The following is a 13607-nucleotide window of genomic DNA, read 5'->3' on the forward strand; positions in this document are numbered from 1 at the left end:
CTCAAACTAGAATTTAACATTCTCATGTGAGAGGTAGGATGCCTATGCCTAGTCTCTTTAGTTTGTTTACCTAGTCAGACAATGTTAAAAAGGCTGAATAGAAGCAGCACTTCCAAACAAAGGGAAGACAGGGTATTTTTGCACTACCCTTGGTGGTCAGAGCTACAGGTTAAAATCCCTGTGGATGGAGAAGAGGGGGAATGGCAATGACTGAATACTGCTCTCCTGTCCCCCAGATTAGTGCTCCAACCTACTGCATCTGACAGCTTGTAAATTGGCTTCTCAGTTCCTCTGCTTTTCATCTGTCTCAAAAAAACAAACAAACAAACAACAAAAAAAACAACCAAACAACAAAAACACAACTTTTTTTTTTTAATCAAGTGAAGTATTTGTTTGCCAGATATAATAATGGAAGGTCTGTATCACTTAGATGAGGAAAAAAAAAAAAAAGAAAAAAAAAGGGGGGCTTGAGATTAAATTTACTCAGAAACTGTTTATTTTCCTGTTTTTCCCAATTATTTCCATATTTTTCACACTTAAGCTCAGGCTCAGATATTCAGCACTGGCTTTCAGCCGTGAAACAAACACAAATTATAGCCCCGATGCTTCAAGCACTTTCAACCAGTTTCTTCAGTAAAAATTTTGCAGAGTACCATTTCTCCAGGCCACCTCTCATTCAAGCTCCCTGTCTCCTACAATGTTTCCTTTTCCTAGCCTTATCCTAGAGACTGGGAGAAGTCACAAGTGAGAAGGGCTGTATCCAGGGTGTTTTTATGACCAGTGTTACTTACCATTAGAAGGACTCTTTTCTGAAAGCTGGTTAGCATATTGCAAAGGTTTCTCTAGGTAGATAAATGGACCTTTATTGAATAGAGAACCTGATCTGAAAAAGCCAGTGCTGCAAACACTCATCTGGTATTGTAGGACAGATATGCAAGTAAAATCACTCAATCCCATTCTATTAGAACATTTCATGATAAGCACATACTGAAAACTTTGCCCAGAAGGACATTACTTCAACCATGGAAGAGTTCTGTTGTTCATTTTGGGTAGGGGAGAATCAAAGATGTAATTGATGTAAATGTAGTGATTGAATTGTATACATGTCTTTTGGTACCAGTTTGAGCTTGCACCTTGACCTGTATTGTAAAGAGTAAAATTAATGTTGCAAGTGCCACCCAGTGTCTGTGATTAACCATAAATTGCATTCTTTATTGAAAGGTGATAGACTGCATGCTAACAGCTGTGAAATGGTGCAATAAACAATAATAAACAATGAAAGGGAGTAAACAGAAGTAGTTAGGTGTGATTTGGAGCAGTGAGTAATAAAGGTGACTTTTAAAGTTTTATTAACACAAAGCAATGAAAACAAATTACAATCACGTGACCTATGCTTCCATGAATAAACAGTGAACATTTTTAAAACTCTGCTAAACAAAAACTCACATGATAAAACAACATCACTACTAAGTAGGGACTATCCACTGGACATACATGATCAAAGGCTTCAAAGCCAAAGGGACTGTCTGTGTAACAAAGCAGGAACCATCTCTGAGTATGTATCTAACTGCAGTTCATGACTTTTATAGATGGGATATTTGTTCTCAGAAGGTTGTTGAGCTGGTTTTTTTAAGAGGGTTGTGGAGGGTGGAAATAGAGGCTTACTGTAGATTTGCACAACCTGCCATTGCATATAGGAGCTTCTGGCAGGCACCTGGCCTTTTGCTATTTGCAAGTCCCACCCTATTCCAGATATTGAAAATGAGATTGTTGCAGATGTGTACAGCACCATAGCACAGCTGCCTCCCTAAAGCAAACTTCTAAAAGCTCCGTTTCCTTTTGGACAGTATCAATGTGTGGGAAAATCTCAACTACAGCTCATTCTACTATGTCTGTCAAATGTAGTGTCAAGCTTTACTTCTTACTTTGCCTTGCCCTTAGGTTTGAGGACTTCTTCTGATGGTGGTATTGGCTTGGGTTTAGCAAGCTGGCCTGGCTGAATTTCAGGCATTTTTTCACCATGTCTGTACACACTTACAGTGACATCCACTGTTTCCCCACCATACTTGTTCTTGACATGGATGCTATACTTGCCCGAGTCTTCTGCAGTCACTCCTTTGATTGATAAACTGGCATGTTTCCCGTGTTCCAGTGAAAATGTGTAATGTTCGTTAAGATCAAAGGCCTTGTCATTCTTGAACCAAACCACTTCGGGGTCAGGATTTCCAAATACAGTACAGGTCAGATTCAGCGTCTGAGGGAGGAAAAAAGGAGTTATTTTAAGGATCAGTCAGACTTGTTTAACCAGAGCATTCTCAGTATTGCTTTCAGGCACTTCTTATTCCTAGTTAAAATTTAAGTAAAACAGGGATCATGTTCTTCAGGACTGAAAAGTATAGTTCCTAATATATTTTTTTCCTTTGATTCAGTCTTTCTACCATCTTACCAGTGACTGTGATGCAGTAATAGCCTCAGGGTAATAGCCTCAGTGTCTGAAGTTGGTAAGTTGTACTGTCATTGCAGTCCTGCCTTCAGGAAACTCCTGACAACCCCTTAGTCTGACATGAGGGTCAGGCAATGATGGGTTTAAAACTTCCTTAAGTTTCCCTGTACATAGCAGAGAGAACTGAGCAAGTCTTTTCTGATCAAGGGCTCCTGAGGTTATTGCTTGAGAAGATGAAAAAAAATCACTTTATTTTTAACGTATATATAATGAATCATCGCACCTTGATTCCAGGTGCTGCGGACTAATAAAATGGAAATATTTAAAACAGAATAAGCAATACATAAATGCTGTAAAAGTGTTACATGCATGTACAACATGTTCAGACAGTAGCTGAAATGATGCAGCAGGCCATCCTGGCAGTTCAAGTATTTTCAAGTATTTTCTAAGGACCAAAATTTTTATGTATTTACTACCAAACCCAAATTTGATCACCATGTGTATGTGTGTATGTATGTAGACTTCATATACTTAGGTACATTGACGATGGAGTGAATTAATCATTTGAGAAGGTGCATTGATTAGTGCTTATTTTGCCCACCCTTTGCTTGAATCTCATTCTGCTCAAAATTGTGCCCTAGGTAATTAAAAGTCACCTTAAGAATTTTCTATCTGTACTATTCTGTTAGGAATAAAAACAAAAACAAACAAACAAAAGCAAACAAACCCACACCAAAAAAAAAAAACAACACACCAAAAACAACAATCAACTGCCCCAAACCAACAAGTTCTACCTGAATGCTTCCTTAGATTCCCTCCCCTCCATATTCCCCTTCAGGTTTTTCAGACTCCTGACCCAAATGGAGCAGAGCAAGTCTATCTGTGTGCATACAGGCACGTTTTTGTACAATGTGTTTCTTGAATTATGACTAATGCATAGGCATGATACAACTCAGAGGCAAAAAAACCCCAACAAAATCAGTAAGTAATTTTAAGTGATCAGAAGTGCCATACATTCAGAAATTATAAGCAGTCTTGCATGCTACATGCCTCCAGAGTGACAAGGAAATGTTGAAGGGAGATTCACATGCTCTGGGTACAACCAGTTAAATAATAGCCTATAGGAACTAACCTTACTATAAAATACCTAAAGGAGTAATGTTGCAAACATGAGAATAAAATGTAATGAAATCAAACTAATGTCTGTGAGATTAAATCTTAGCATCCTTTCTGTAATTCAGGCAACACTTCTTGACTGTTGCCCTCAAAAGCAACCTCATTTAAGAGCAATTAATATTTAATTCATAATAATTTATCAAGTCTTAATAACGTAATATTTAAAACTTACCAGAAAGTAGATGTATTCAACAGTTAATATAGATTGTTGGGACCTATTCTAATTTATTAAATTATAGATCTGATTTTAAATAATTTTTACTCTCCTAAGTAGCACTAGTAAAGCTTTGCCTTCTGTTCATATATTTATGAACTTATACCAAGTTATACCACTTCATTGCATAAGGAAAACTCTGTTTTGTTTTGGTTTTTGCCCTTTTTTTTTTTAATAGTTACTTCTCACACTTGTACTTTCATTATTCTTGAATGGAACCTGTTCATATTTAATTTAGAGGTGATTTTAAAGTTTCACTTCATTGTGATTCAGTTGCTTTGCCTGATTTCAGGAATCAGAGATTTACCCTACACACATTCAGTTATTTAATCCTCACGTGATTAGGCTCCCTTTGAAGCCTTTTACTTCTGGAAACTCACTATGTCACATTTCTTTAATTTAAGGTCCTGGGACTGTATGAGGAAACTGCAGCAAATCTGTGCATGCAGTCAGGGGTGACTTCATTGCGCTGTTTACTTACAGTTAGGCTGTTTTAAGATGTTGGTCATAAAGTGACTTACACCTATCCTCCTCAGTGACTAGCTCTCCGGCTGTGAGGTGCCTCTGGATACCACAATAAAAAGGCACCTCATGTAAACACTCATTAGAGACAAAGGAAGGAATGAGCCAAGAGAAGAATCATCTCTGTTTGGTCCAGAGTTGAGTAGCTTTCAGCATCCACTAGATACCCAGAAAATGGCCAAGTACACAGAAAGTTGAGAGAGCTGTGTGCAGCCTCTTGCTCCAGTGATAAGAAAGGCAGCTTCCACACAAAGTGACACAGCTGTAGTCTCTGAAGATGCACTTCACAAAAGAGACAAAGGCCTGATCACCGTGCTCTTGATAGCCAGCAGATGGTAAGAGTCACATTTGCTCATGAGCCAATCTGCTATATTCATTAAGAATCAAAGTCCATCTAGATCTTTTAGAGGTCAAAAGGAACTGCTTAAGAAAAAATACAAAAATACAGAGAATAGTGGGATCCTATTCCCAGTATACCTTCCTGCTTTCCACGATTTGCCTGGTTATAAGGACAAGGTGTATTGAGAGCACTGTACTTAATGGCCCCTGCTGGACTCCCTTTCATGATATTGTCTGTTTTCTTTTTCAGACCCAAATCTATTTTCACCTAAGGTACTAAGGCACAAATTAATTATGAACCACTTGAAAAATACTTCCTTTTGATTCCTTAAAGCCCGTAATGACCATGTAATTAGGCACTCCCTAGTTCTTGTGCTGTGAGAAGTGTTGGATAATAACTTCGAAGTACCTCCTCTGCACTATTCTCAATGCTGCATATTTCTTTTTTTATCTCTTCCAGTACTTCTTCTTCCCAGATTTAAGAGAATTAGTTTCTCCCCATAAGGAAGGACAGGGCACCCAACAGAAAAAAAAAACTTGTTTCAGGAGAAAGCAGGCAAGAATTTGCTGTCTGTGTGGGAAAGATGTAAACAGTTTGTCTTTCCTGGACTGAAGGTTTGGGTCTAGAGTCTGGAGCTCACCCCCAGGATGAAGAGACCAAGTTCCATTACTTTCTGGCACCTGTAAGGACTAAGAACAGCTCAGACTAATAATCTTCTTCTGTCCTGGTACCCAGAGAGTCTGTACTGAGGTTTTATGAGATCCCACTTTACTATGACAAAAAGCCCATAAAGGGACACCAGTCTGTCAGCATAATGAAATTTCATCTCCATCAGTCAAGCTGACGTAGGAAAGGACTTTGTAAAGATTTACCAATTTCAAGTTTGGTTTTGGGTGTTAACTTATTATTGATGTAAAAAAATGTATATATTCACTAGCCTTCAATCCCCTATAATTATATATTGTAATGTGATTAGTTGCCAATATATAAGAGAGGAGAGTTTAGCCTGTCAGCCCAGGTAGTTTCTTTACCCATGTTTACTCTTACCATGTCTGGCATGCTGAATAAGGGAACTTAGTTTTTGTTTCTGTTACACTAGATCTCAGAGGGTAGATGCTTCTTCTTACCTCCTCAGTTTCCCCCAAAGGGCAGCAATGGACTCTCCCCTTGAAATGCTCCACTCACAGAGCTGAAAGCCAGCCCAGATTTGAGTAAGCAGTTAACTCACAGCCTCTACATAATCAGCAAAAGACCAGCTCCTCTTGAGGCTGACCTTAATTACCTAAGGTCTCAATCAGGCTGTGCCTGCTCTGACCATGTAGGCAGCTTACGATGTAACTATGATCATCTGTAACTTTGCATGTGTCTCAATTAGGTTACTACTACTAGGTGGCTTGAATTATCCTCCTGCTACCTGCTTCTATAAAATCATCCATGTCAGCTCCCCCTTTCCCACTAAAGCAAACCTCTTGGCAGTCAGCATGATTCAATGACAAAAACTGTCTTTACCTTCCCATCCATTATAGTGACGACATCAGGCAAACCACCAATTACTTTACCACGATCTAGGAGTTAAAGAAAAATATGTAGGTCATGTGAAGTTTATAACTCAAAATTACTGATTTTTTTAATGCTTTAACGTGGTGCTCTATTAGTCAAACTTTTGTTTGGACTTACCTTTGGAAAGCTGTATTCTTGGTTAATTAAATATAAAATAATATCACTTTTGTTATATTTTATGTTCTTTCTTTTTAAGGTATTTTCTGGTCTCATCAGATTTTTTTACCCAAGGTTGTAGCATTCTAAACTGATACACAGAACTATGTTGAAGCTACTTGCTGAGTATGACAGTTTGTGCTTCAGGCACAGAGCAAAGCAAGGAGGATGATTTTAGCATCTTGGTGGTATCTAAGATATAAGGAAAATTTGTTGTGCCACTCTCTTTGTGGACAGAAGAATCTTGTCATTACCAGAGCAACTGATATCAAAGTACCAGAATTCCTACAACCCCTAACAGTAACGAGCTTCCCCATTATTTGTGTCTCAGCAAGCACAGCCCAACAGGCATTAGCAGGGAATTTTTTACTTAATACTTAGGTCACGATATTTAGTATCAGCAGCTTTCAGAGTCAACACCTCCTGTGTGATACCCAGAAGCTCATATCTCACAAAACCTTTTGCAGACAAAAGAATATATACTGGAGGCTTGCAAAATGTATAAAACTTTCAGTAAGTTTCCATTGGAATTAAAGACAAACCCTCAAATTACTATTATTATTGCACTATTATATGGTAACAGGGGATTTCTGCAGCCACAGCAGTTTGAAAGCTATGACAGCATATCATGATGGATTCCTTGAAAAGAACACTAAACTAAGTTGTAGAACATCTTTGAAAAATATAAAATAAACTTACTCTTCTCAGCAAAAGCAGCCGCCCTAAAATTGTTGATGAGGAGAGAAAAAGAAATATATAATGTTATTAATGAAATTAATAATATTCTTTTTCTGTAAGCTAAGACACAATTTTTACAGGTTTAAAATTAAAAAGAAATAGTACTTACTTGAGTCGCTGGAATTCTTCATACGCATCATCAAAAGCTGCAACAAAAGAGTTGAGAGAGCTCTTGTCCATGAACATAACTAGCATATGGGGCTCAGTATAAAGATTTAAACACATACCCATAAAACTCTTTTAAAGCCCCACTGGGTTACACAGCAGCAATGCCACCGGTGGTGAAAACAGATACAGACTAAGAACATACCAGCTTCTAAACTGTAACTGGTTTTGACAAAAGGCTTTCGCTTTTTACTGTCATCCACTGATTACGGTCAGTTAATTCTGTTTAATCCATGTAAAACTGCCATAAAACTCTGGTCTTATAAATATACCTTGCCCAGAGAGATCAAGTGTTCGTTTGTAGGATTCCTTGTCACCAAAGATTTCAAAGGTGTAGTTTCCTTTATCCTTTTCAGTGGGCTCCTTTATCTGCAGCCAGGCAACATCCTCTCCTCCTCCAATCTTCATCTTTTCACCAGATGAAATCTTAGATTCCCTTGAAAAAAAAAATAGAAATTAGTCTGACAATTCTTTTCATGTATATTCTCCATAGGAGATTATCCATGAAAAATTAGAAAGGATAACATACTATTTTGCACAAACAACAGAGTGCAATTTCACAGGATATTCTTTTCTTCCTGTTGGAGCTATGAAACACTTTAGAACCACTAGCTTGAGCTTTCATTCCAAAGATTAATTTGTTCACCATCTCCTTATTCTCTTTCTCTTCACATACAGAATCATCTGTATTTATATCTATATGGACATACATGCCTGTATGCAAGAATGGTGCATGAATTTAGAGGTTTGCACATTTCAAACACACTATAGAATACATCAGAATAGTAAACTAGAGGCAAATAACCTTCTGATGAGGAAAAAATCTTTACCTTTCATCAACTTCAAAAATTGAAAAAGAAAACAATACTATATTTTCATATAATTTCTTATTCTTGCAGCAAGTCGTAAAACACTTTTGGTCTTTTTTAAGAACAAGACAAGAAACAGATTTCCTCACTGAAGATAATTATTAAACAGGCCTTTTAAAAAAGTGGCACTACATTGACTTATCATCACTTCCTAAGCCAGAAGTATAATAAAAATGCTCTACTGATCCAGATCAGGGTCCATAATCTGTCCTGAAGAGTGGAAATGGAAGAAGGTATTTAGAGGGAGCATCTAAAGCAGATCACATTCAATTGTTTGCAGAAAATTTTCCTTTTTCACTCAACTAAAGAAAGATTTTTTTTCATTCTTCCTCCCCAAGAATCTTTAGCTGGAATTTTTAATAGATGAAATCACCAGTAGGTTATCATTTATCAGTTAATTGATTTGCTCACATAGGGCTGATTTCACTTCATAGGTAAAGAGCTACATTGATAGGGAAAGGGAATTTTTACTATTTCCCTTTCTGTAAAATTACTACATCTTGTTCAGATTAGAAAATAAGATACCTGGATAGAAACTACTATATATTATATTTTATTTTTTGAATTTTTAATTACTTCAGGCTGTATCAGTTTGAAAAAAATAATTCCTTTCTTAATACAGTTTTTTATTAAAAGATGAGAACAGATCCTTGGAATTCACCTAGCACTGGAGGAGAATTTTGTCTATTTAAAGAAAAATGTAGCCCTGACTAGAAAACTTGAATATTTTGCTGTCTTTGAACCAACCAGATAATACAGTCGAAGACAAAAATACTCGTGTTGAATAGAAGGCTGGAACACTTTAGGTTCTTTTTTCCTGGCTGTTACAGTCCTCCTGATAGGTGATGAACAAGTGTGTTAATATTTCTATGCACTATCTATGTGAAAAGAAAGCATGAAGTGCTAGAAAGAGAAAACTATTAATGTGGTCCAGTTACTAAATGAATGCCAAGGAATAGTAAATAGTAACTCATAAAGATGGCATTTTTTCTCAAATGAAATTGAAAAAGATATTCTTATCTACCTATGAGACCAGACGACTTTCATTTCTTCATTGTAGTACTTTAAGAAACACTGGAGCCTTATTCCTTCCTCAGTGCAAAGGATCTTCAGTGGAGAGGCTGACTTACCTACAAATAATATAATATATCCTATATTATATACAGATCAAACAGGATAATGGAATGAACAGGAAACAGCCGAATGGACTACTTCTACTCTCAGGACTAAAAAAATTAAAGATCTGGGCCACGATTCTCAACTGCCACACAGTGACAATGGCTCAGGCCTCACAAAGGAGATCTGCTCATTAATACTAGGTGAAAGTTCAGTATGAGTTTATGATTTTATTGTCATATACAAGCATTATGACTAGCAAGGTCCATTGTGGAATAACAAGCTAGTCATGTAATTACAATGAAACAGTAGTGTAATTATTCTAATTGAATGAAAAATCTATTCTTGTGCAAGCCCTTTTCTTTCAGTGGAATGTTTCCCAGCTTCTCACAGGGAGCAGGAGCCAAATCTTGTTCTCTCTGTATCAGGGTTCACTTACTAATGAGAACTAGGAAGAAAATTTTTGCTGTAACATTGTCACAGTATCTAAACCAAACAAGCCGGCTGGAATAATGCATTGTTCCGTTTTAAGAGTGTCAATTAGCAAGGGCAGCAGCCTATTCAGAAATTTAATATCATGGCCATAACAGTATAAGCATGATGACTCTCAGAGATTTCCCACAAATTGTCTGCTTCGGGCTCAGATGACTTTAACATGAAAAGCCTACATGAAAACCCAAGACAGCATTTACTTACCACTGAGCCCACTCAATGCCAGAAGTATATCATCATACACTGAAGAGGAAAAAAAAAAAGAAGAAATGTACCATCAAAATTAAATTGGAATATTGCTTTTTTATGTTCAGTTTAATTGAAGCAATACATTACATCTGCACATGCTTGGTCAAAGAAAACCTTAACATTGCAACAGGTCTATGGGACAAATTGGAGACTGTGTGGCATCTGAATTCCATGCTAACTCACTGAGAATCTCTGGTGTGTGTGGAGTCAGCTGTCTGCTGTCAAATATTTGTCCTCAGGCCAGAAACAATAAAAGGTCATTAAAATGGAATAGTTCACAGTCAAAGGAGAGTGCAGGGGAAGATAATGATTGCATTCTAGGTGAAAACAGTTTTCACTTGCCTGATGGCATTTGACAAAGGCAAACCCCTTCAACAGCAAGAGCAAGAAAACAGGTAGCATATCAAGGTTTTGAAACATTACAGAATTAATGGGTTTACAGAAGGGGAGAACACTGGAGACAAGGGCAGGAGAACATGGAAGACTTTCATAGCAGAAGAATCCTATTCAGTGTCACTGTGAAAAAGAGAAGAAATGAGGCACCATATTCTGAATAACAGAAATTCAAGACTGAAGAAGGCATACTCAAGCCTGAAGAGTTTTTATTAATAAGGAAGACAGAAAAATGCATGAAGTTCAGAAAATACTACTTGTATATTTGATCTGTATTGATGTGTATCGGCACATTTATTGTCTCTGCTAAAATAAATCAAGATTCAATTCAGTAATCCCCTGCACAGTCCAATATGCTTCTACTGGCATGTTGACATAAGGACATGAATTGCATACTATGCATACATTACATTACAGATGTCTGGGAAAGTGGGGTTATATTACCTATACTGTCTAAATTAGATGGTTTTTATGAAAGAATGATGAGCAGAATTTACGCAGAGGAAAAATGCCTGAGAGGCTATCAAGTGATGATACAGCCTTCTGAAGCAAAACACAGCTTAAGAATTCAGGCTGATATTCATTTTTTCCTCTTATTTCAGGTAATTCCCCACCCCAATGGAAAAAAAAGAAAAAAAAAAAGTTCAGCTCTTAGGTAACTTCAATTCAATTCTGAACATGTCTTTTTCCCTCTTTTAGGACCTGGCAAAAAAAACCCAGTATTTGGGTCAAATGTCTACATGCAGATAGCATGAATCCAAGTTCACTTTGGTCTAGTTGGTGGGACCTAAGCAGAGAAGGCCAAAGAAGCTCTCTCTGACAAAGCTGAGAAAAAATAATTTATGTTGGCAACAGATCAGACTCAGAAATACACTAGCATTTTTTAAATTAACAAATTTAAATATACATAGAATTACAGTACCTCACTGACAACAGATGAAACCTTATTTAAATGCCTATCACTGATGCGTTTTAGACTAGACTCTCTTATCCTTATTTGCATTTATCTTCATTTGAATGGCAATGCACACTGAGCTTGAACTAATCTGCCCCAAACAATATGCAGTCTTCCAGGGCCCTGTTCTTGCTAAATTTCTGTTTATTCTTCATATTTCAAGGCTAACTCCAACATTTAGGAGATTCATTGTTTGGTTTAACACTGCAGTTCTTGTGGTTTTATTGGTTGACATTTTCAAAGCCTCCTGGATCCACAGAATTAGACACCGTGAATTCTATAATAAGCATTTCACTGTACATTTCCAGCAGAGTACAGTCTTGCCATACCTGAAGTACCATCACTGGAAGGACCCCTGACCCTAAGATCCAGAGCTACTGTACCTTTTGTTTATTCTAGAGGTCAGGATATCCATGGACTAAGGGAATGATATCTGTGTATATATCAAAGGATAGGAAGGGAGGAGGTGGTTAATTAGGATGTACTGGATAGTGTGGGACCCGAGAATGACATAAATGGTATGGAACATGGGATATTGCACTGGTTTTAGCTGGGATAGAGTTAATTTTCTTCATAGCAGCTTGTATGGTGCTATGTTGTAGATTTGTGACTAAAAAAGTGTTGATAACACAGGGATGTTTTAGCTACTGCCGAGTAGTGCTTGCACAGCATAACGGCCTTTTATTTCTGTTCCTCAGACTGCCCACCAGTGAGTAGGCTGGGGGTGCACAAGGAGTGGAATTGTACACAGCTTGGACAGCTGATCCCAACCCACCAAAGGGATATTCCGTGCCATATGATGTCACACTCAGCTGGGGGAAGAAAGAGGAAAGTTGATGACTAGAGTTATGGCACTGGTCTTCCCAAGTCATTAGTACATGTGATGGAGCCCTGCTCTCCTGGAGATGGCTGAACACCTGCCTGCCAAGAAGACATGAAGGAATTCCTTATTTTGCTTTGCCTGCATTCACAGCTTCTACTTTACCTATTAAACCCCTCGAGTTTTCTCTTTTCCTCTTCTGATTCTCTCCTCCATCCCACCGAGGGGAAGAAAGCAAGGGTGTGGGGTTGAGCTGTTTGCTGTGATTAACCCAAAAAACAGCTTAATGATTTTACAATCAAAATAACTCTCAGTCCCCACTGACAGTCTCGCATCAATGTATTCAGCACTTCGGTGCTTTAACAGTTTTTGTACACATTAAATCTTAACAGATCTGAAAGAGAGCTCTCTACAAATGATCTTACATAAAAGGAGGCATCTGTCTGATTAGAAACTTCATTTTTTGCCTGTCATTGTGCTAGAGATTAATCCTTAAAATGCCCAACATCACCCCTCCTAAACTAGTGATGTGCAGTTCAGGCCTCTATAGCATAAGAAAATTGATATGCAAAGGACCCCAGAAATGTTTGCTAACTTGCCAGTTGCAAGGATAGATCTTTGATACCACTTGAGAACATGTGGAGATCACTATTTCAGTATAGAAAACTGAATGTTACCTTTTCCTGATAATTCAAGAGAAGTTACATCATGACCTCTATCATCCGATAGTGTCGCCTTATAAACTCCTTCATCTTTGCGAGACAGCTTGAAGTAAAACACAAGATGTTTACTGAAAACCTTGATAATAGTACAATATTTTCTCAACCCCTGCATGATTTTCTAAATCGAACATTTATTGCAGTATTCATCTTACTACAGATGGAAACTATTAATGGCTTTTGCATGCCTTTCTATGGAGCTGTAGTCAGTTCTTAAGCCTAAAACAGATTTTGATTTCAGGTCAACTGCCTTGAGGAATCGTGTTTTTTCTTTTGTTCCAAAAAGACAAACAGGATTGATCCTGGTCAGTAAAAATTACAAGTCGTGTAGTAAGATGTAACAGAGCACAACTTCAATGCATACAAACTTCAGAAATGTAATATTTTTCAACCAAAATGATTAGGTTTTTTAAACAATCTGTGTAAAGCATAAGAATAGATCTATGTCCTTTAAGTGTACAAATTTTAACTCAGTAGCTTTCATTCAAGCAGCAACTGTAGTCATACCTATGGTAATAACAAACTCATTACCTTTGGAGAGCTTACATTCTAAACTTAAACACAGTAATACTGCATTCAAGGCAGGTTTTTGGTTTTGGTGTTTCTATTTTAATTTATTTTAAAATCTGAAGGAAAGCATATAAACAATTATGTATAGATTGGAGGTTATGTATGTGAAT

The 13607-nt window shown here is 37.3% G+C and overlaps 1 protein-coding gene across 1 annotated transcript in view; it reads right to left on the minus strand.

Moving 5' to 3' along the window:
- Positions 1-1186: 1186 nt before the first annotated feature.
- MYOM2 (myomesin 2) overlaps positions 1187-13607 on the minus strand; it is a 76128-nt gene continuing 63707 nt past the window's right edge. The window contains exons 31-38 of the mRNA XM_051615823.1: positions 12886-12973; positions 9996-10034; positions 9208-9313; positions 7587-7750; positions 7259-7295; positions 7111-7133; positions 6205-6260; positions 1187-2254 (exon numbers count right to left, since the gene is read on the minus strand). Coding sequence (XP_051471783.1) covers positions 1922-2254; positions 6205-6260; positions 7111-7133; positions 7259-7295; positions 7587-7750; positions 9208-9313; positions 9996-10034; positions 12886-12973 — 846 coding nt within the window. The 3' untranslated portion in view covers positions 1187-1921. The remainder of the gene's footprint in view (positions 2255-6204; positions 6261-7110; positions 7134-7258; positions 7296-7586; positions 7751-9207; positions 9314-9995; positions 10035-12885; positions 12974-13607) is intronic.

Source organism: Apus apus, chromosome 3, assembly GCF_020740795.1.
Source record: "Apus apus isolate bApuApu2 chromosome 3, bApuApu2.pri.cur, whole genome shotgun sequence".
NCBI classification, from domain to species: Eukaryota; Metazoa; Chordata; class Aves; order Apodiformes; family Apodidae; genus Apus; species Apus apus.